General features: G+C 42.5%; 1 protein-coding gene across 1 annotated transcript in view; it reads left to right on the forward strand.

The window, feature by feature from the left end:
• Positions 1-24,503, forward strand: part of SHISA6 (shisa family member 6) — a 254,479-nt gene that overhangs the window by 222,418 nt on the left and 7,558 nt on the right. Inside the window, exons 5-6 of the mRNA XM_027471237.3 lie at positions 6,835-6,897; positions 17,814-17,966. Of these exons, the coding sequence (XP_027327038.1) occupies positions 6,835-6,897; positions 17,814-17,966 (216 nt within the window). The remainder of the gene's footprint in view (positions 1-6,834; positions 6,898-17,813; positions 17,967-24,503) is intronic.

Raw genomic sequence — 24,503 nt, forward strand, 5'->3', positions numbered from 1 at the left:
CTAACACAAATTATTGCATGACTTTCAGAGCTATCATATATCTGTTATATAGCTGGCATATATTAAAAATATCCTTCCTTTGCTGTTTTTATAAGGGACTTTATTAGGGAAGACAGACCAGAAAATACAACAATTTCTTTCCATATTCTGACACTTGCTATTTTTTCCATTGGAGATCACAATAAATCAAGTTTTTATTAACAATAAACACACATAAAATCCCTGAGACTGAAAAAAATGTACCCTAGAGTAGAGTAAAACAAAGTAGCAAAGGAAAGGTTACTTACACAAAGGTCCTTACACAAAAAGAATTGTTTCTTAAGAGCATCTCCTGGATAAGAAGTACAATGGGAATTCTTTGGGGTATATTTAAAGTTTTCTTCACCAGGTACTCGGAATTTTACACCTTGAGGCAGACAATTGACTTTGCAGTTTATGCTGCAAATTAGAGCTGTCAACCCTGACCACAGGAAAAGAGATCCTCTCAATGCTGAGATCAATACCTCCGCAGACAAAGACCTACCTCTGAGAAGAAGGGTGTGAGGGGCTATTCAGTCTATCCCACCCCTGGAGCTGACCCAGGGTGTGCTGATTTCACATGGCCATTAGAGATGCTCTTAGGTCCCCAGGGGTCTGATCCTGATCTGCTCTGGGCACTTACAGTGCCCATTGCCCATAGATATCTGAGGGAGTTCATATTGTCCCATCACCAAAGTCACTCAGCTACTTCTTTTGTTGTTTTGGTGACCATAAAGCATTCTGCATATTCAGTGGGAAAATTACAGCTTCATGTTTTATCATCCACAGTAAAGAAGACATTTACATTTCTTCAAATCAATCATTGGATGCCACAGCTGACACCAGACTAAGTCTTTTAAAAAATGCAATGCACTCTCAGCAAAATCTGGGAGATTATTAATTGAGAGATCTCTCCTCTCCATCTGGAGATGCTGGCTGGGGACACTGAGGAAAGGATCTTGGGAAAGTCTGGGGAGCTCCTGAATCCCTCTCATGTGCCCATACCCACACCTCTCTGAGGCCTGACTCCAAGCCCAGCAGAAACCCCGTTCCTGCAGGAGACACCTGGCCTGGCCACAGGGAGCTGCCAGCCCACCTCAGTGTCACCTCCACAGGGAGACCTGGAGAAACAGGAGGAAGGGAGGAGGATAAGAGACAATGAGAGCTTTGTGACAGTGCACAAGATTATCTGATGCCCTTAGCACTGAATGACAGCCTGCCTCAGAAGAAGCTCTCCCCTTTTCAGCGTCCAAGATGTCACTGCCACTGGCAGAATTTGGTTGCTGGGGCCTGTCCCCAGCAGTGCTGGCACTGGTGGTGGCAGGGGTGTGAGGTGGGCAGCACAGCTGGGGACCAGACATGCCGTGCACATTGTGTTGACGGTGGGGCCACTTCTCTGGGGTGGCTGCATAGGGCCTCCTGCGGGGACATGACCAGGAAGGAAATGTCAGGGCAGGCTGCTTTGTGGCTGGTCCCATGGTTGTCTAAGTTAATGCAGGTGCTTACGACTGGGTCCTACCTGGTAGCATTAAGCCTTCTGGAGGGCTCGGACAGGCTGGTACCTGCAGCAGAAGGGCCACCTGAGCAAGGCAGCCAGGCCACCTAGACAGGCCCTCATCCCCTGGCACCTGCAGACTTCTCTTTCTCCCTCCTAAAGACTTGGTCTTTTCCTCACCTCAGAGGGACACAGCCTTCTCTTGACCTGTGTCACACTTCTCCTGCACCATCCCTCATGCAGGCCCAGCATCCCATCCCTCCTGCTCCATCTTCCCTTCTCCTGTCATTAACGCCCCCACCACAGCCCCATCCCCACACGGCTTCTAGTTCCCAGAGCAGTGGTTATAAGATTCACATGTATACCACAGACACAGTCTTGTGGGATGCAGCATTTTTCTCTGTCCTAACTGTATGAGCCCATTTTCTTTGCAAAGAAACTTGAAACCCTTACAGCCCTGTCTATCCATGTGGCTTCTCCTGGATTCCCAAGGCTCTGGGACCACAGGTTTTCTTTCCCACTGTAAAATGCCTCTTTCTTTCTGCTGGTTATTGTATCTGATCACTCCTCCAGCTGTGCTCAGAAATTTTGCATTGTGGTCTGGCAATTCAGAGCACTATGAATCCTTTATTTCCCTAATGGAGTTTCCTAGTAAGTAGCTTTGAACTCAGATCCTTGTCTCTACAATAGATATGCTTCTGCCTAACTGGCATTTCACAATTAACAGCATTATCTTGTTAAACCTGAAGAGGTGTAGGAAGGCTCGGCCATCATTTTAAAGCATTTTATTGCTTAGAAAGTGTTTACAATAGGCTACAGAAACTGTAAATGAAGGCAAGTACTGCATTCAGATGCCTGATTAGCTCAGCCATATGAAAATGCCAATAATTCAGGATAAGACTATTTTGAATGCCATTTCTTAAACAGTAACCTAAGAGCATGTGAGATTTTTCAGAGGAAATATGAGGGGAGGGGAGGGGAGGGGAGGGGAGGGGAGGGGAGGGGAGGGGAGGGGAGGAAATTAGGGTGAAATGGAAAGCTGAGTCACAAGACCACGGCTCCTACTCATGCTGATATAGTCATACTGTCCTCAGTGAAGACATATCTTGCCCCAGGAATGAGGTTGCGAGTGGAAGTCACTGCTTTGGACTACTCTGTGTCTTGAGGAGAGAGAAAACTGTTGTTTCCCGTCTGGAATAGTTAATGTGCTAAAGTTTTGCCAGTTACTGTTTTAAATGCTCACATTTCAAGTGCATGTCTCCATCATCTCTGTGTAGCCTTTTATCTGTCAACTCCTCCAGCGTGAGCAGCATTAGTAGAGAATAGGACAAACAGTTCGTATCTTTGGATGTTTTTAGCAATTTGATTTGAAAAGTAGCTTTGCCACAGCCATGCTGGAAGTCCTTGCTGTCCTTAACTACACTGCATAACTGCAGCCCTATGCCTGGCTGGAATCCAGAAGAACTAGCATAGGTACCACAGGCTGCTATACAAAGCACATGGAAGTATGGAGACCTCCTGGGAATGTATCTCACTTTTTAAGGAGAGAAATGGTTGTGTAGAAATTTTCATGCTCAGTGAAGTTACCAGGTGAAAATGTCAAGGACAGGTCATCATAAAATACAATAGGCTCATTACTCAGTACCTAGTTTGCACCTTTCAAAAATAGATTTAATAATTCAATTAAATAATTTAAAGTAATAAATGATGGATGAAATAACTGGTAAAATACATAATGAATACGAAGTTGAACATGATCCCATGACGCACTCTTGTGGCAAAGAAGGCCACCAGCATCCCGGGTGGCATTAGGAGAAGCACAGCAATCCGAGGTGGGTGATCCTGCCCCTCTGCTCAGCACTGGCGAGACACATCTGGAGTGCTGGGTCCAGTGTTGGGGTCCCCAGCACAGGGGAGAGAGATATTCTAGAGAGGCTCCAGAGTAGGACCACAAAAATGTTTGAGAAATTGGAGCATCTGTTGTATAGGAAGAGATTGAGAGAGCTCAGACTATTCAGTCAGGAGAAAAGAAGTCTTGGGGAGGATCTAATCGATGCGTATTGATACCTGATGGGACAAATAAAGAAAACAGCCAAGCGCTTTCACTGGGGCCCACTGATAGGACAAGAGGCAATGGTCACAAACTGGAATATGGAAAATTCCAATTAAATCTAAGAAAAAAACTTTCTTACTATGATGGTGGTGGAGCACTGGAAGTACTTTCCATCAGTGGAGATATTCAAAATCTCCACTGATTGGCCAAATTGCTGGCCAAATGCTGGCCAATGCTGCTCTAGTTGACCCTGCTTTGATTAGGCGGTTGACCAGATGATCTCCAGAGATGTCTCCAGTCTCAGCAATTCTGTGATTCTATGAACTCAAGAACAGAAAAACAGCTGTAAGAGAGAAGCAGTTGGTATCAGGGCACAGACACCCCTGATGCACACTGAACAGAATGGCTACCTTTGCAACCAAAGACCCTACAAATTCTGCATAGAGGAGACTGCTCTAAAGTTGTGTATCTGGCAGTCTCAGCAGCCCAGCTGCTGGCTGTATTGACTAAACACCACTGAAATGGCAATATCCAGAACACATTTGTGCCTGACAGTTTCATGAACTGACTATAACTGAAGTCTGGCCCAGACCTTATCACTAAAGCTTTTCAGAAGCACAAAATATTTAGACTATCTAAGAGAATAATCAAGTTGCTGATTGACAAGTCTCATGATCTAGAAATATCTACTTTTGGAGGAGTTTTCTAATAATAAATTGTTTTCTTACTCTGGACAAAAAGTATGAAAGATCTAATAGGAGTTGAAGACAGATGATTGAGAACTAAAGTATATAATGTTTTTTGGTAGAAAAGTCTAAAAATACTGCCGTTATTTCTTTTAAGTATCTGTCAGACTTACCATCATGTAAAGTCTTTTAAAACTGTATTACCAAAAGCGTTTGTTTGAACTCCAGAAAATGTTAAAACATAATGTAGAAATTAGTGAGCAGAATTCTGTGCCATACTTGCTGGAAACTAGATGACAAGTATCCTAGCTGATCCCAAACCTCTGAAAGTCCCTCCAGACTGAGAGGGATTCCAGAAATATCAGAGAGTTAAATTTATGCCGTTCATCTTCTGATTCTGTTTTCACATTAAAGTGAAAGGAGGCAGTATGGAGGAACAGAAACAAAATCACAAGTAATGACTGCAGAATTTTTGCTTGCTAAAAGTAACCGTCAATGGAAGATCGAAAGGAAAATTCTGTCTTAGGAGATCTGTCGGCCACTTACTGAAGGACTCTTTAAATGCCTGTGGGAACCTGACCTCCTTTCAAGGTTTGCTCATAACATACTGGTAGCCAGGCTAATAATTTCTAAGCTTCACTGGCAGTGTATTTGATAAGTATCTATTTTCTAGATGGAGATGCTAAGTAAGTTAAGGTACCTAGTCTGTTGACATCCAATAATAATAATAATAATAATAATAATAATAATAATAACCTCTGGTTTTAATCCTGGCTGTACACAGACATCCAGTATGTTGTGCAAGAAGATGAACTTCCAGTGAGATAAAGTAGCAGACAAATCATGTCAAGCTGTTCTTTTAATTATCATTATTATTACTGTGCTTTTTTATCCAGGGAGAAATAGCTTGTATGAGGGACTGTGACTCTAGCTAGGTTTTCAGTTATTTGTGGGAAAGTAATGTGAGACTAATTTGAGAAACATGGTGCTAATGAACCTCGATAGGGTAGATGCCATAATGGCTGACTAACCATAAAAAGTGAGTAAATATCAGTAGAAAGATGAACTGATGGGTTTCCGCATTCAGTCTTTTTGTTACTGGTGGAAAGGGAATTTGCTTATTAAATTTGCAGATGATATGAAGCTTGGATGACCATAAGTCTATTAGAGGATGGGATTGGAATTTAAAATACTCTTTAAAAATTCGAGAAATAGACTGAAAATAAATTGATTAGATGAAGAAAAATGCTATGCATTGGACTGAAACAAGAAAACTAAAAAACTTTGTATTTGTTGAACAAATGGACAAGTTGCAGTTCTTTTGAAAAGCAGGAAAAGCATAATGAATCATAAACTTGATATGAACCAGGAATTTTGCATCGTTATGGAAAAGGAAAATACCATACAAGTTTGTGTGAACAACAGTAGAACACTTGGAAAAATCCACACATTCCACTTTGTACTAGTAAGGTCTCCTCCCACAAACATGTCCCAGGCTGGGTAAAAGGCTGGAGAAGGATCTAGTTTAATCATAAAGCATGCAGGGCACTAGGATGAAAACAATCAAAGGCAAAGCAAATTTTATAGGGAAGCATACAGGAAGTTATGTCATTTAGCTTGAAGAATAAAGTTAAGGGAACACAAAATAACAACTTTGGCATAAAAAACTATTGCAGAAAGAACAGGGATTTTCTCCATGTTCCTGGTAAACAGGAAGAAGAAATTGATCTAAAAAGCAGTAAGAAAGTTATTATGAAACAGGTCTCCTGGCGGCAAAGTGAAATATCCATGAGAGGTTCTCAAGAATAGCAGATTAGACATTAGGCATAAGATGTAAAATCCTTGAAATCTTTTCCCCCTACTTTAATACAATCCCCATACCAAACAAAAAAGTACTGGACAAAGACACTTAATTCCTTATTGAATGTTTTTCTGGAAACTTTTTCTGGACAGTTACTAATCACTAAGGTAGCAGTCAAGCTGCCTTTGACTGCTTCCCTCCTACTTTTCAGCATGGTGCATTTAATAAGAATCCACCAGGTCTCGTGGTAGTCTCAGCTCTCAGGGGAGAGAGAGCTGCAGCCCAGGTGCAGCTGTTGAACTCTTCCTCCTGCATTACAAAGCTACTTACTTGATCCTTCCCTAGACTCTACGTGACATTGCTATTGTGTAAGGTTGTGGTCTCAGTGGGAGAGTCTGTTACCTGTGTAGCTGGTGGTAATGTCCTGGAAAGCTTCATGTGGGATGGAGGAGGAGTGGAGCTGGGGCTGTGAGGTTCCAGCAGCTGATACAGCGATATTGGTTTGTTCCTGGCTGGGCATGCTTCTTACCTTTACAGACAACGCTAATTTGCAGGCTCAGCAGAAGGGGAGCAGTTTGCCATTATCATGTTCTTCTTGCATCTGGAATTTTAAGCGAACTACATAACAGAAACTTCTGCTTTCTTAAGCATTTTCTTCTTTCTTTAATCATGCTGAGACTTCCTGTGAATACTGTGAGCTGTAATTATCATCTGTAGATCAGTGGGTTTGCTAAGCTGTTTCTTAAAGGGATCTTTTTTTTTTTTTCTCTGTGAATTTCAGATGACCAAGAACAAAATTATAATCACCTGATACTAAACAGTGCCACCCAGACACCTACACATGGTAAGAGAAAACAAAGAGCAAAATTACACTTGTTGTAACTTTCCTCTGCCAGCCAGTAGTATTTACTGGTATCAAAGCATGTTTAATGTTAATGGAATGGTTCCTATGGCAATGATGCATGAATGATGTATTCCATTAACATTAAACATAGGACCATATTTTACATTAGAGCACACAATTAAATATGGCCCAATCTTTTATAGCTTTACCTATCAACCTTGTGGTTTCCCTTGTCTGGTTGTTCCTTTCTCACTTTCACATCAGCAAAGTTCTGTGAGATTTAACCATCCAAATGATAACCAAAGAAAAGTCGATCTTGTCAGCTAAGCCCCTCAACTCATAGTGCTGCTTGTGCATTTTTTTTAAGATAGGTTAGAAGGACAGTGAATATGGGATAGGGGCTCTTAAACTGGCATGATTTTGGTATCATAATATGTGGCCAGAATTTGTGTTAGCTCTACCTTAGCTCCCTCCTTGCTTTGATTGCCTTGGCTCAAGATTACTGTGGGCAGCATGTCCCTTCCAGCATCGTAGCAATCACAGACCACCCAGTTAAACCACCTGCCTCTTCCCAGCTCCATCCAAACCCAAACCAGCCGCTGGTTCCCACTGCCGCTGTGCAATCAGTGCAACTTCTGAGTGCACCCCAGCCCTCTGTGCTCTCTTCCCTATTCACCTCGTGCCTCGTCTGGGTCTCCTCCTTGTTTTTTCCTGCACCCTTCACCCTGTGAATGTGAGATATTCCTCCAGCACTTGCAGCTGGAACCTCCTCTCTGCTAAGGAACAAGTAAATGATGAGTAGATCTCATCCTAATAGGTATTGGTTCTCTTTACCTGTTGCTCTGAATTGCTGTATTTGTTGCTCTTTGTGTTCTGGCTTTTTTTTTTTTTTAACTCTGTAACTTCGTCTTGACAAATATTAGGGAACAGATTTATTGTGAAAGTCATGTGTGCTTGAATAGGAACTTCCACAATTTGTTGCAAAAAAGGGTGGGAGCCTTAAAAAAGTCTCCTCAAAGTTTTGGTGTTTTCCCTTCCTACTGGGTGGGTCTTGCTGCTGCTCAGTCTGCATGTTACCTTCAGTTGTAAGACTAATTATTTTTTTCTTCCTATCTCCCAAAGCCACAGGGGAACCATCAGCTTTAGATCTTGCAGTAACATAGAAATATTTATTGAACATTATTTGATGGCCTCAAACACTCTCAAACTACCTTTTTAAATATTTTTTCTCTCTCTCTTTTTTCTTTTTCTTTTTTTTGTTTTCTTTTAATATTTACTACTTTCATGAGAAAAGTAATAGGAATGGAATTGTATTGTCTTCTTTCTGTATGCTACCACCTGTTCTTCACATCCACAATGGCCTGGGATTCCAGATCTACCCCAAAAGACACAGATAAGCCCAGTTTACCTGTGTCTGTGATCTGTGTGCAGAGGTTTTAACATAGCTCGCCCACCAGATCCCTATTGCATTCAATAATTCAAAGTAACAATGTGCTAGAACAGTTAAACTTCCTTCTGAACCTGACAGATGCTTTTCTTTTTTATCTACTTGAGAGACAAAACCACAGCAGAAGTGTTCATGATCTTGGATTAGAAACTCTTTTTTTTTTCTTTTTTTTTTTTTTCTTTTTTTTCCCTCCACTACTGTGCCTTAAAAATTGATGGCTTTAAACTAAACAAGGGGAGATTAGAGGTTAGGAAGAAAATCTTCACTCAGGCAGTGATGAGGCACTGGAACAGATTGCCCAGAGAGGCTGTGGATGCCCCATTCCTGGAAGTGTTCAAGGCCAGGTTGGACAAGACCCTGGGCAACCTGATCTAGTGGGTGGCATCCCTGCCCATGTCAGGGAGTTGGATCTGTGTGATCTTTAAGGTCCCTTCCAACCCAAGTCATTCAATGGTTCTATGGTTTTAAACTGTTTGGCCATACAAAGCAATTTGAATGATCTGACTACAAATAACTGTATGATTCAGAGTTGTATTTGGTTCCTCCCCCTCACACCACCCCACCCCGTGTCTGCAGGATGCAGTTGACCTGGTATACATGTATATGATGGGGAGAGTGGATTGTTGCAAACTGGAATACCTATCAGGATGAAAACTCAGATCCTCTGGGCTGGTGATCCTATCCTCACCATCCCAGCAACTTCGTGGTTCCTTACTTTCTCCCATTATTCCCATTACATTGCCTCTCCAAAGTCATATAACCCTGGCAATAATCAGAGGAGGCTCTCCACATGTGATAGATGTGGGGCCCAGGGCTCTGCAAGGGACCTCCTCGTCTAGGAGGGATGAAAGCCAAGCTCCCTGAGCTCTCCTTTCCCCACACTTAACCAGCTAGCCTTTTGCAAATGTAGAGCAAATGGCACCAGACCATCGTCCTCCCCAATGGTCTTGGGAATCATAACAGGATCTAAGTAGAGAGGAATGATCCAGATGTTCTGTTGCAGTGGAGCATCTGTTCCACCAAACAGTGTTTTGGAAGCAGCTTTCTATACCTCTGTCTGCAACTCAGCCTTTGTTCAGCTGAGACAGTTGGAGGATGGCAAACACCAGTTTCCATGGACTGATATTTCCTGGTGGCCCGTGCCCTGCTGCCTGCAGATGTCACTGTGACAAGCCCTCTCTGAATGCACACAAAGCTTATCAGCACCATATCCAAACACTCCCTTGTATTACTGCGGCAGTTTTTTCCTGCAAATAAACAAACTGAAATAAAATAAAGTAAATCCATGTCCATGAGGCCCAAGGGAGGAAAAAAAAAAAAAAAAAGAAAAAAAAAGGAAAGAAGAAATAAAAAAAAGGCAAATTTGGCATGAGTTACGTGAGCTGTTCGCATTCAGCATCAGGTTCCGAGAGGTAAAAGGGTCTCAGTTTTAATTTGGCTTGTGGTTGTGCCACACAGCTTCTCAGTGCAAGGGTATGCCCATCGCAGTGGGTCATGCAGCCATGAGATCATGGCGTGATTATACCAAATTCTTCTAATGCAGGAAGGAATAACCACTAATTAATGAGGGGATCGTATATAAACTTTTCTGTCAGGCTGCTATCATTTAATTAACCTAGTGCTGTTTGCAGCTCAGCCAATGCAAGGTGGGAGGAAAGTCTCCCTTTTCCTGCTGCCTGGCCAGCAAAAAGCATTTGCAGAGAGGTGACGCGTTTGTGCTGTCCTGTAGAACGTGGCAAGCTCGGGAAGACACTTTCCAGTGAAGACCATGATGAATAACCAGAGGCAAGTGGGTCTGTCAGCTCATGGTCTGCCACACCAGGATTTCATTTCCGCTGTTGCTGAGGACTCTCAACTCCCTGTTGTGACTTTCAGCATCTCACCTCTGAAAGAAGGCTGTTGGCTTTCTTTCTGATGTGGGTCTGTTCATGTACCTAATTAATTCCTAGGGCACTGAACATCCCATTACAGAAATTTCTATGGGCCTTTAGCAACCTCAGTCTAAATTCTGCTTTCAGTAGCCTTCAGGCCTCAGTTCCACTGAAATAAGAAGTTTAATATTGGTTCCCTTAGCTCTAAACTTCAGCTCTAGACATTAGCTGCATATTTTAGCTCCAAATAGAGAATTCCACACCTGCTTCTGGAATACTGGGTATTTTGTATACAAAAGGTGAATGTGAGTGCTCAAGAACTCATTTCTATGTGCAACTAAATTTTGCGTGTGAAATGCAGGTACACCTTTTGATGTGTTAATTTATGTTGTTTATGTACTTAGTCTTTATACAAAACAAGTACATACAAAATATTCCCTTATAAAAAACTTAAAATATGAAAAAATAGAAGATAGGTGTACAGAACTGAAGCAGTGTAGCATTAGCTATGACAAATATATATTGACTGCCTTGGTTCAGTTTCTGTAAAGCTTTATTTATTTTTTACTGCTACTTAAGTTTAATCTCATTATATTTAGTGCATATTTAATTACACTAAACCACCAAAAGCCTTGTATAAACATTTTTATGTCTATATAAATAACAAGGAAATTGCTAAATAATATAGTTAGTAGGAAGTTCACATTATAAGTTTTATGTCAGTTCGTTTGAAAATCATCTCAAAAAAATACTTGGTAAAACCAAAAACCATAAGCAACAAATGGCTTCCTTTGAGTTTTTAATTTGGTCAAGTGTTTCTCCAGAGGTAATGTCTGGGTTTACTCTGACAGAGGTGAATTCAATTCTATAGCAGTACCCATTTGAACTCTAAACAAACTCCTATGTACACATGCATGTATGTGTGCCTCTCATTTATAACCCTCCCTCCCTCCCTTCCCCCCTTCCTTCCTTCCTTCCTTCCTTCCTTCCTTCCTTCCTTCCTTCCTTCCTTCCTTCCTTCCTTCCTTCCTTCCTTCCTTCCTTCCTTCCTTCCTTCCTTCCTTCCTTCCTTCCTTCCTTCCTTCCTTCCTTCCTTCCTTCCTTCCTTCCCTCCCTCCCTCCCTCCCTCCCTCCCTCCCTCCCTCCCTCCCTCCCTCCCTCCCTCCCTTTTTTTCCCTTTTTTTCCCTTTTTTTCCCTTTTTTCTTTTTCCTTTTTTTCCCTTTTTTCATTTCAAACATTCAGGACATCTTCCTTCCCACACAGTAACAGGACTTTGGGGGATATATTGCTATAATAATTCTTGCATCAATTTGCTGACATCAGACCAGAAGCTTTGATTTGGGACAATCCCAGAGGATATGAAAATGGTTCCCTATACCGTCACATCTCCTCCAGCAATTTGTTGAGAGTTCTATGTCTATTGTGTTTAAGATACTGTTTACAAAATCATAACAATTAAGGACTGTTTAAATTAGATTTATCCCCAGCAGAAATATATGTGAGGAAATTAAAGATAATCAGTATATAACCTACGTAACAAGTACACACATTATGTTCACTGCACTTTCTGCAAAGCAGCAGGGCTTTGATGATGGAGATATCAGTGGCAATCAGTGATTCAACCACCCTGTGCACAAACTTTGCAAAGCAAAGTACACAGAGATTGGTGTGTTGTGGTACAGTTCCAGTTACACTCTCATGAGGCAGACTGGAACCAAGTGTTTGGTGAATGAAGCTCACCATTCACCTGCCTTGACCTGGAAATTTACTGGTAATGTCCTTCAGTGCAGAGCCAGCCGCAGCACAAGGGGTGTATTTGTTTCACTTGGGTTGTGGGTGCATTTGAGTCACGCGACAAGCCTCTGATAATGTGTGCTGACCTTCCTCTAGTCAATAGAGGACAGAGAACAACCTTGGGACAGAGCACAGACAGAGGTTTTCAATGGCAGCTTCCTTTACAGACTTCAGCATTGAAGCAACTGTTCTTTGCTTTTTAGACTAAATATTTCTTGTGTTCAGATGAAGGAATCACTGTTTTCATGGCCTTGTTATGGAGGGACTAAAACAGGGTCCCAGCTCTGCGTGCAGCCCCCCGGCGGAGCATGGATGCCTCAATATGCAGATGGATGCTGTTCTGACACCCTTGATGTGGCCCATGGCCCACCCAGATGTGCCCCTGTGTCTCCATTCTCACCTGTGGGAGGACCCTGAGAAGCTTCTCTTTATGACAATACCACTGGGAAGCAAAGGGCCACATGAACTGGATAGCTCTGACACTGGCCTCAGGCTCTTCTTACAGAAGCAGAAGACCCTGAACCATAACTGAGGCAAAACAGTGTCTTTATCCTGAGTGGACATGAGTGGAAAATAAATTAATTAATTAATAAAAAAGTTCTGGAGGTAAAACAACAGCATCGTAAATATCAGAGCATGCAGAATTGCTGAGCCCAATGGCTCTTTGCTATTTGCATTGCTAGGAGTGCTGTCGGTGTAGAGCTCCCTGTGACACAGCCAGAAGGTTGTGGTGCTCCCTGCATCACCCCCAGCCCACCAGAGGCTTGTTCCTTGCCCTAGTCCCAAAGGGCTGAAAGGACAGCTTAACCTCAGTTAAGCCACCCAGGGTGGACGATTCGTGTCTCTCAGTGGCTAGAGCTAATACCAACTTACTTACTTTTCTAGACTGCTCCCAGGATCACACCTGATGTCTTTGCCTCTTCGAGTCTGCTTCCCCTCCCTGCAGGTTCAAGCTTTGAGCAGGAAGCACTTGAGAGGTGGAAGGAGTTAACAGGCTGATGTTTTCCAACTGCAGTCTCAAATTCAGCAGGAATGAGTCCTGGTTCCAGCTGTGCACCCTTCCGTGTTCTGGCTGCTCTCATGCCAGAGCCATGAGTTGTCTTCTGCATCCCTATAAAAAGATAACCAGCCTAGGGAGAAGTGAAAGTGTCTTTTTCTGTGATTGCTAAGTGTAATCATAATTTCTGAAGTTTTTCCTTTTGTTTTAGTTGGCAATATTATTCCTGTCACCCTGTGTTGTGGTGTGTAACTATGCTATGCCCTGTTAAGCACAGTGTGCTGAGAAGCATCATGTCAATAGTCCCTGGGTGATATAATTCAGCTATATTATTAAATCATGTGCATACGTTGTAACATGTAAGGGCATCTTGCAGTGTGCTGGTATAGCTCACCCTCTTTGCTTCTTAACCCTTTCGCCTGCTGTTCTGTACTCAGCCCTGAAAGACCTAATCCAAAAGTCATCCTGATATGCAGAGGTATTTTATTTTCTACTAACTGAATTTTAAACCCCACATCTCCAACTCCTATAAACAAGGACAGCTATTCACTGGAGAGCTGCTGATTTACACCACAGAGGATCTGAGCTGGAAATGTATAAACCTCTCTGAGATTCTTTGTGAGACATGCAAAAGACTATTAATAACAGTATTTATAACACACACACAAAAAAAAAAAAAAAAAAAAAAAAGTGTGAAAACACTTATAGCTCCCTCCAAAAAAGCTGAAGATACAAGTTGTAAATTTTAATTCCAGTGTGTGAACATCAGCTCTGTGCCTGCTATAGCAGCGTGTCATTCCCAGGACGGCTCAGGCGGTGCTAAGTCTTGGCACAGAAGGCTACCAAACATCATTAGCAACTAACAGATTTTCTTGAGGAATGTGTCCCTTTGTAAGGGCTTGCATCCGAATCAGAGAATACTTTGTGTCTGAGCCTTCAAATGGCTGAGCAGAAGGCAGTGCTGGGGGAGCAGTGTGTGCTTTGACAGAGGACTGAAGCTAGGCTGAGCTGAAGCTGAGCAGCAGAAGGCTTGGTTGTATCAGCTTCTCCTAGGTGACATTGTTTGGTTTCTCTGGGTGAATGTTTTAAAAGGCATCTGTTGAAATGTCTTGCAAAATTCACACAACATATGTGCAGACTCATATGCAAATATGGAGCACATCCTTTTTGCCACTTGAGCTTTGTTTAAAACTTTGCCATAAATTCACTTCTTTTTTTTTTTTTTTTTTTTTGGTCTTGGTTATCATCTGCTCCTGTCCTCATACATAAAAGTTTCTGTTCCACATGTAAACAGACTTTGAAAGAAACTGTCTTCAAAGAATAAGGACAGAGCAAGACACTTCACAGACTTCAGGTCTGGTCTCCACCACACAAGCTTTAAAAATCCTGAGACTGCTTCTCAGCCCTGTGCTTGCACAGAATTTGCAAAGTGTACAATGAGTATCTCCCTGAAATGAGAGCACTTTTCTTTCCTTCATAGTTTATTAAGTAATGGGGCATATGCATAAAGCAGAAGCGTGAATCCATAACATCCACTCAGAGGCCAGCTGCAATTGCCATCCCTAGTGCATGGAGGGAAGTGCTGAAGCCCCCTAAAATCAATGCAGGTGACATGCCAGCCCTTGTAAAGGCCACTGCAGGAGAGGTGCTCCCCTGGCAGTCCCACAGTGCTGCAGTGCTCCTGGTTCCTCAGGAGCAGAGCTCTCTGCACTGTCACAGCTCCCATCTGCTGTAGGGTGGCACCTTCTCAAGTCTTCCTCTAAGACCGTGATCCAAGTGGTACAGGGGAGCCTTTCTGAGTCTGGTCCATGAGTCCACTGGTTTTCATGGAAGTACAACAAGGTTTGGACTGGCTCAACAGTTCTGGCCCATGAAGCAGAAGAAATGTGCTGTTCTTGCTTGGTAGGTCCCCAAGAAGAAAGATTAGAGCTGCAAAGGCCAAGTCTTTGTCCACAAAGATGCTGGCTCCCTTCCTGAGCTTACCGTGCCAATGTTATGCAGCCTTGTGTGTTTGGCAATGCTGTCCCATGTCACCAGTCCTGCCTGTGGCTGGAGCAATGCAGCACTCTGGCAGCAGCAATGTGAAACTGCTGATGCTCAGCAGAAGAGGAAATTCTGCAGGGTTGAGCCCTCTCCTGCTGAATTAATCAGAGAGACACTTTCTGAATTTTAAGATGTTGCATTGGCTGTAAAAAGGTGCGGTTGCTTCAATGCTGTAGCAAAAGGGAATCTTGAAACCAGTAGAAATGAGGTTGCTGGGTAATGTTCCCATTTCTGTAGTGCACTATGCACTGGGTGAGCTTCATTTCATCCATGTTCCTCTGCAAATAGCTTTGCAAGTTTGCCCAGACATGAAATGGGATGTGGCTGCAGGATGGAGGTGAGGCAAACATGGTCTAATACTGACTTTCAAAGGTAAATCCAGTAACCATAGCACATTGTCCATCTTCCAGTGGGCATCTCCCATTGCCCAGAACATAGAACTGAACTGGAATGAGTGGGAATGATGGGGAACAGAGCAGCGTGCCACCTCATCTGTCTTGCAGGAAATGGGGAGATCTCCCTATTTACATCTTGTTAATTAACTATGTCTTGCACCTTCCATAGAAGTCAATAAGCACCACAAATGAAAAAGAGTGACCAAAGGAAATTGTGACTTAAATACATTGCAGGAGTGATGAACTACTAAGAAACTTCTGCTGAACTGTTCCCAGAATTAAAACTGCACAAGATGTTTCTCCTTACTAGACCTTCTCTGGCCTCTGATCTTTCCCTCAAACTACATTATGCAAAAGACATCTGAAATTATCTTTGGTCATTTCAGTTTATTACTTATTTTACTGAATGATAAGTAGTGAATTTCAAGGTGACTTCTAATTTGCCAAAATCAAAATGATCAGTTCCTGACTGACTGGATGGAAAAAACAGCAAGAAGATGCAGTGATTCTGCACAAACCCATCAGAGAAATGTGTGGCACTTAATTTCATACATCTCATGCAAGCAGTCAATTAATGCTCCTGTTTTGGCACTGAACACAATACATATGACTGGGCTTATTTCAGCTTGCCCAAATGTCCATGCAAAATGGAGATTATATGCAGGTTCTGTCTGTAAAAATTGCAGAGATCTTACCCAGGCTCCTTGCCACACAAACACTAATAGGAGTGGGGATATTTCCATGCTGATACAGTCTCTGTTTACTGGATAATATCTAATCAATTGTTTCCCCCTCCCTGATGAATATGATGCATTTCCTAATCCTGCAGTCAGTCTGCGAGACATGCATTGAAGTCATCAGAAGAAAAATAATGCTCTCAGAGAGATGACACATTAACTATATGCTCAGCTGGGGTTATGTTCTTTTTACCAGGTAATAACTATACCAGGAGTATAGTCCTTCTCTCTAGCTCAAATAAGGCTCCAGGCAGGACCCAGGCAGCAGGAGAGGAGATGGTACAACTCCTGAAAAAAATAAAATTAATTAAATAATAATAATAATAATAATAATAATAATAATAATAATAATAATAATAATAATAATAATGCTCTTCATGAGCACCCTTTTGAAGAGTGGCAGGCAGGCATGAAACCAAGCCTAAGGCATTCTGCTGCTCCTCAGCTGCATCAGAACATTTTGTCCTTTGACTTATATCATCACAGCACACTTGGAGTCGCCACCTCTTTGGTCTTTTGACCCAGGTAGTGCAACCCCATCACTACTACAAGCCCACACAGAGCCCCTTCAATGACCCTGTAGCCTCTTCTAGCTTTGCTCCCAACAATATCAGCTCTTGCTATTTTTAATACTCTTATCTCTGCCTACTTTAATATTTGAACACCTGGGAGTTATAAATGCTTTACCTCAACAGGCCTCTGTCCCTCAGCTGAGCTGATGAAAGACTTTTTTCCATCCAGCTTGCAGCAAAGGGACATGATTTCAGTTACGAGGCAAACTCTGCAGATTTCCTGGACTTCGCTCTTAACATTGTAGTTCAGTGCTAATCTTTATTGGCAGTGCCCTCGGCATTAGCATCCTGACAGAGGATGTTTTGACATGGGCTGGGGACTCCCTCAGTGACCAACAAAGTGGAAAAAAGTAGAGGAGGGCGTCCTCCAACCCTGCTTCCTCACCTCAGGAACCTCTCCAGGCCTTGCCTCGTCTTGTGACTGCACCTAGATGAGCTCAGCTCCACTTTATGCTTCCCATGTGCAGGGGATCATGGCCATCCCTAGGGCCCACCAGATCTCTGGGGCTGTGGACTGGACTTTGTACAGGAGCTTCCAGGTTCAAAGCACAGGCCAGAAATCTGGCATGATGAGAGAGCAACTTGATTATCAGCCCCAATTAAAATGAACCCACAGACACATTTCTGTGGCTTTGAGGAACATATATCTTGCTTGGGTGAAGGTAGGTGATGGTGTCTGAACTTGTACAGGATGCGCTGGGGTTGGTCCCACCACACTGTGGTGCAGCCCTGCAGGATACGTGACCCACCGTCCAGCAGCCCCTGGGAGGAGGGCTGCTCTGTCTGTCTGGGGGCTGTCAAGATGGCAGTTTGCTTCTCTCCATAATTGCTGTGGAAAAGGAAACAGATCCACAGGACCCATTTTTTACCAGTCTGTGGGTACCAAGCTGAATTATGCCCAAAAGCCTGCTGCTGAGGCTCGCTCAGATATAGCTCTCCTCCCTAGCCAGATCTGTGGGGATGGCTCACCTCTCATCTTGTTTTGGTGCATGCTGTGGACGTGTCTTTCTCTCTTTTGTTGTTTTTTTTTTTGTTTGTTTGTTTTGTTTTGTTTTGCAGACAAGCCACGAATGAACAACATCCTTACTTCTGCCACTGAACCTTATGATCTGTCCTTCTCCCGGTCCTTCCAGAACCTCTCTCACCTTCCACCATCTTACGAGTCTGCTGTCAAGACAAACCCAAGTAAATATTCTTCTCTGAAGAGACTAAGTAGGTGCCAGCTCATTTCATTTCCTTTGTATCTCATTTGCTCATCAGCCGCGGTGGGAACTTTAAGAGAACAATCTTCCTCCCTCTGTTGTTGCACTGCCCAAGTTGGCATCTCTGGTAATGATTCTCCCGGCTGTCACTTCCTATCAAGGAAGAGTAGAGAGAAAAAGTCCCTTCATTACCATGAGAGCACATGTGGTTATTTGCTTACTGGCCCCCTCACAGGGCTGCCTCATATCCTCCACCTCATATCTGCTCCTGGTGGAGTCACCTGAGAATCCTTTTTCTTTGTGGCGGAGCCAGGGTGAGCCAGGCTGGCTGTGTCTCCACCAGCCAAGCTCGCCTCGGTGCTCACCATCTGCACAAGCAGCTGGAACCAGGTGACAAACCTAGGCCAAAGAAAAGCTGCTGAAATGGCTGAGAACGTCCATTTCAGTAGGAGCACCTCTGCCTCTCCTGAGCAGTGCTGAAACCCACCATGTGTCATGGTGTGTGTGTCCAGAGCCGGTCCTGACCCACACTGTACACTGGTCGATGGTACATTTCTGATGTCTTGGCGTGTTGCTCTCTGCCCTGTTCACACCAGTTAGTATGTGTTCTTTCTTGCTGTTTTAAGTATTGCATTGTTCTGACAACTTTTCTGTAATGCTCCAGCACAACACTGTTGCTGATGGGAAATCTCTTCAGAAAATCATGGAATTCTCTTCAGTTTGGTGGGATTTTGAAATAAGTAATATTTTTTGATGAAAAACCCTCTCTCCAGACTGAGACATCAAGTTTTTATTATGTTTCCAAGGACATTTTTGGGTGCAGCCAGGTATTTGTACTGCTTATTTTAGAAAAATTATTTAGGTGTATCTATACTTGTGATAGTTTCATTGAAGGTAGGTGGGGATGACAAGTAGATCTTACTTCCTTAGTCTATATAAAATTTACATTCCCAATTCAGCCAGATAACAGAGACACACAAAATTAAGCAGCTGAGAAGCCCTTGGACTATCCATGACACAACATTTGGAGCTCTCTCTCCCAAACCATAAACATTTTCCCCTCCCTGCGTCCTTGAGATGAGCTGTCCATGTTCTTGCACAGTTTTGATGATATTACCTGATAATGGGAAACTTTTGAAATCATGACATTGAAACATTACTGATTTAAAATGTTGCTAATTTGAGGTGATGACTCATTTTAATTTCTCGGATGAAATTGCATTGAAATATATCTTTTGAAAAGCCCCCCAAATGTTCTTTTATTTGCAATTGGTTTGCAATGCTTGGGATTACCTGGAATAAATACTTCCAGTTCAGAGGCTGGACGAGTTCTTGACATTATTGGGAAGAAGTTAGGGAAGCACCCACCAGGAACTGCACCAATGACTGCTCTTGTTGTGATGAAGCAAATGATCAGCCCGTGATTCATCCATTGCGCTACATGTTGTGCATAGATTGAAAGTCATTGAAAGCTCCTTGAGTAAAGGATATTGATGTAGCTCACTGAAACATTAAAAAACAACAAATGCGTGCTAACTGAAACTCCTACATCTTTCACAGCCAACATCTGGAAATGTATATTCGATTTGAACATTACTCTCTACCCACTCCTACCATGCTTACCTGACTCACGCTGAATATAAATTCACTCAAACCAAGTAATGCCACCCATGAACTGGTCGTTACCTTGCTAAATGTCTGGCCCATGGGGTCTGGAAAATTTTGTTTTGCAGTTGAAGAAAGGATAGGTCCCTCCATGTCCAACCTGCCCCTCAGTGTGTCACAGAAGAAGGGAATATGTATTGTCCTCCAGCACTGTTTTCTAGATATTTGTATAAAAAGATTAAAACAGGCTTGTCTTAAGGTACCAAGCTCAAATGCCTTCAAGAATGTGCTGAGCAGAGTCCGCCTTCCTCTCCCGAGGCATTCCTGACCCTCTGGGCAATTATATCTCTGTCTCCATTCAGGGGACACCTGGCAGTCAACACAAACCTAAGAATATGAGAGTTCATCTCTAGCTATCGGCTATGGAAGATATGTGGGGTTCATTCACCCCTTTAGCTTTTCAGCGTCATCAGCCCTAAATGGAAATCCCTGCATTATACAAGGGAAAGAGAAGTTATTTTCCCATCACTGTCAGGTCTAGCCCAGTCCATCGCCTTGCAAACAGTTTGACAAATGCTAAACCAACAGCCTCACACTATATGTTTAGGTAACTAAATAAAAACTTTCAGCTCTGAAAGTGCTAAGCACTCCATGCTCCCACTGGGCTTTCATAGACTCAGCACCTCTAGGATAACTGAATCATGTTCTTATATCTGGTCTTCTCCAGAGCCAAAGGAAAATAAGAAGCCACACTTTCCCTTCCAAAATGAGAGCAACATCATTTTCTTAGTGCATATGTAGGAGCTAAAGACAACAGAAAGTCTGTGGGAACAACAACAGCAAAAAAGTCTGGGCTTTGCAAATGAATTATTACATTTGAATTTTTCATATTTAAAATTCTTTGTTTCTAGTGAACTGCCTTCCATGCTTAGAAAAAATGAATTGTTCTGAAAAAATCAATAGCAAATATAATATTTCTATTTGAATCAAACAAAATGCATTAGATACTCTTAAAATCTGTGTTTCAGCTAATTTTCTGGGTTTCTTCAGGCTTTCCAGACAGTTAAAGGTCAGTTGTTTTACCACAATTAGCAGAGGCAAGTAGTGGAAGACAGTTTCTGCCCAAGTACATCTGAACTGAATAATCAAGGAGTCTCCAGGAACAAAGACTTATTTACTATTTCCTTGCTAGAGATGAGGAGCCAGAGCTCAGTGAGGCTATGGTCAGATCTACCTCACCCTATTTTATCCTGCAGTAATCAGGCATCTTGTCTCTGTTTCATCCAGGCACCTCTATAACCAGTGAAGGACAGTCATATCCAGGTTAGAAGGTGCCAGTCTCTCATTCGCTCCTGAGTTGCTCTGGCAAACTTACCTAGCCTGTTGCTGGATAACAAGCCTGATTTTTGATGCCTAGAAGTTAATGAAGTATTTCCCAGTCTAGGAGACTCATCTAAGTGATTTGTGCAACAAGGAAACACAGCTGCTTCACAGCACAGACACCTGGAGACCCAGCGGGGTGGTGCTACCAGTTGAGCCAGGCTGGAGGATCTCTGAGGGCCTCTCCACGGGATGCTCTGTGCCAATTTTGCCCTCACCCTGCTGGGCTTGTGCAGGAGAAGAGCAGTGGTGCATGGGGTGTGGGAACATGCAGCCAAGCAAGAGCATCCATGTTAATTCTGCCCTACCCAGCACCCCATGGAAAAGTTGCTTCCAGACAAGTGGGAAAGATCACTCAGAATGGAAGCTGATGTTTTCAGGCATATTAAGCCACTCGGTATTGGCTGAAGAATCATCACAAATGACTAGGCAGCTTGAAACTGTTAAAGCCAATTGAAACAGGAGAGACAAGTCCAAAGAGGGAATACACTGGAATTGCTAAGAAAGAAAAGCAGAGAAGTACCTTTAAGAAAAGCAAAAAAATTGCTCTGATGATCTTGCTTACAGACATGCACATGTTTTAGTCATGCTAACTTACAGCCATGAGAATAAAAACCATCCTTAGCTTTTCCACACTCTCTTCCTAGAACTCCACCAATGTACCTCATCTCCCTAATTAGTGTCGGAGGAGCTCTGCTCTGCCTTACTGCGATGGGTTTGTCTCACTCATCTTAGACATATTGAGGTGAGACATATGAGGAAGAACACTCATTTAGGCATTCCCTCTAAATAAGAGAAGAAAAAAAAAAAAAAAAAAAAAAAAAAACAACCCTCTTGGCCAAGTCAGCTTGTCCTAAAGCCAAGTCAAGATGAAGCACTCAAACATTTCTGAAGTTTAATGAGACCAACCCTGGTCAATGTTCCAAAGATTAACAAAGGGGCAAAGAATGGGAAGGGGGAAAAAATGTCTAGAAAATGTAATTTCTAGTAATTCCACTTCCAAACATTTGAAAAACATGAGTAAAGCCCCACAAATATAATACTGATTTTGAAAGAGGAAGAGGAAAGAAAAGAAAAGAAAAGAAAAGAAAAGAAAAGAAAAGAAAAGAAAAGAAAAGAAAAGAAAAGAAAAGAAAAGAAAAGAAAAGAAAAGAAAAGAAAAGAAAAGAAAAGAAAAGAAAAGAAAAAGAAGAAAAAAAAGAAAAAAAAGAAGTAAAAAAAAGAGAGAGAGAGAGAGAAAACTCACTGTTAATCAATAGACCAGTGATTTTCTTTTGTCTACTCATCATTTCTGTCCTTTAGAAATCCACTCAGGATACTTTTTTGAATTTTAAGCACATCCATGAGGGAGAAACTTGTTTGATTGCAGTTTTATTTTGGCTAAAATTAAAAATGTCAGTTATCACATGAGCATCAATAAAATGATAAGGGATAGCACTATTATCCCTGTGAACTTTCTGGTGCAACAAGGAAGAGATAAAACAGACTAGCAGGTTTCAGGTCTTGGAGACATTTGGGTTTCAGCAGACAAATATAAACAGACATCAGCAGTTCCACCACCACCCATAGGGTGAAGCACCTGGAGCCTTGAAACTCAGAAGCCTGGAGGTGTGCTTGTTTCACTGCTCTTCACTGCAGTAGGAAAGTTGCCACAGAGCTTCCTCCTTGGCACAAAGGCACTCATGTGACACAATGCACCCAACCCCTCCTCAAACTCTGCTCTCCATCACCAGTCCAGTGCTGCTCAGCTGGCACTACATTTCAGAGACAGCAGCCTGTTAAATGTCTGCTTTGTGCCTGCTTAAGCCAGCTAGCATGGAGTTTGTGGTTTTGATTCCTCTGAGATGGAGATGTGAAGTTTGTCTGCACCTGAAAACGTTTCTGGAATAGCTGTGCCAACATCTACATGTGTCTCTCAGCAGCAAAGAAGGAGACAGCCTGCATGAGCCTCAGAACAGCTTTAAAATGAAATCAGGTCCCTGAATGGGTTAGCCACTGCTAGTAAAAGGTCATGGAGACTTCTACACTGCTTACAGAGATGGAAAATGGAAGGAAAGAATATTTTTTTATGTTTCTAATTGGCTTTTTTTTTTTTTTTTCTTTTTAGAGTGTAGACCATGCTGCATTTTTTACCTAAATTAGCAAGGAACAACTTTGAACCACTTTTAATCAGCTGATTCTGCCACCTCACTAACAGAATCAAACTGCTGCAAATGTCACTTAAACTGGTTTAGCTCCTGCTGGCAATTACTACAGCCAGGTGTGAGCATCCAAGCACATCTCCATTTGGGATGTTCTCTGCTTTAATTACATCTATTTAGAGTCACTTGGGCAAATCCAGCAGCAGTTCTCTCTTCCAGAGCAGAGGCCAAGTGCCAAAGTGCTAATTGCTCAGCTCCTATTCTGCAACCAGCCTTACACATCGTTATCAAGTCTGTGCACATTAAGTGTACGCAAGTCTATCTATGGCCACATGATAGAAAACAAATATCTAAAATTCCTGTGGCCATATCAAAATTCCCCAGTCCTTCTCAGGCTTCATATAAGGTGATTTTGAAAGGACAAGTCATTTGATTCCAGGGGAGCTGCTGTCTGACATTTGCAACAAGATTCCTCCAAGAAGTTTTTGATTGCAAAAAGCAACTCATTTCTACAATATATACTCTGGTAAGCAAAGCTAATTCATGGCAAGCATGCCAACAGAGGAGTGCTCTGGGTAATCTTCATGCCCTGGCAATTAGTAGGTTGTAAAGAAGAGCTTGACTGAAATGATGGTGCTAACAGGGCATGCATTTCAGCACACATATTCTCAGTTTGTATTTTTGGATGCTGAGATAAGACCAACCATTCTCTTCACGAACCTTCTAGGGTATTTGGACTATTTGGAGAAACATGAATAACGGCAGCCAGGGGGCATGAAAGAGAGCGCTGAGCATGTGGGATAGGAAAGGAGGAGACCAGTGCGTGAGAGCATCCATCACAGTCTGCTTAAAGCAACCTGAGTTCCTCCTGAAGAGCTTAAGACACCAATTTTAAACTGTTCTCTTGTGAGCTAACTTTTGGGGTGTTGTCAACACTTGGTCTTGTATCATAAGGCATTGGCATTTCCTCAGATAACTCTGCCTCGTGGGACAACAGACAATTCCTCATCCAATGTAATGTCTAAAACCTATAGATCTATGTCTGTGTCAGAGTAAACAAGCAATTTCCTCACCAAATTCCTATTTAACTACTAGGTATTTTGAATGTCTACATAGACTGTAAGCATTTGAGGACACAGGGTCTGGACCCACCATCCCATCAGAGCCGTGTCTCAGGACAAGGTGCTGTCCCATGAGAGGATCATCTACTTCGCACACCCCATGGTTGCCTAGACTGTCTTGCAGCAGAGCTTTGCAATTTTTATCACTTGAGCAACCTCAGCAACACCACACGTAATTTTTTCCTCCTCCTCTATCTGATACTTTCCCATCTTACATCACCTACATCAATGGAGTGAAATACTGAAGCAGAGAAAAGGGGTTATTTTTTATTATCTTTATGATATATCTTTATTGTATTT

Source organism: Anas platyrhynchos, chromosome 19 (assembly GCF_047663525.1).
Source record: "Anas platyrhynchos isolate ZD024472 breed Pekin duck chromosome 19, IASCAAS_PekinDuck_T2T, whole genome shotgun sequence".
NCBI classification, from domain to species: Eukaryota; Metazoa; Chordata; class Aves; order Anseriformes; family Anatidae; genus Anas; species Anas platyrhynchos.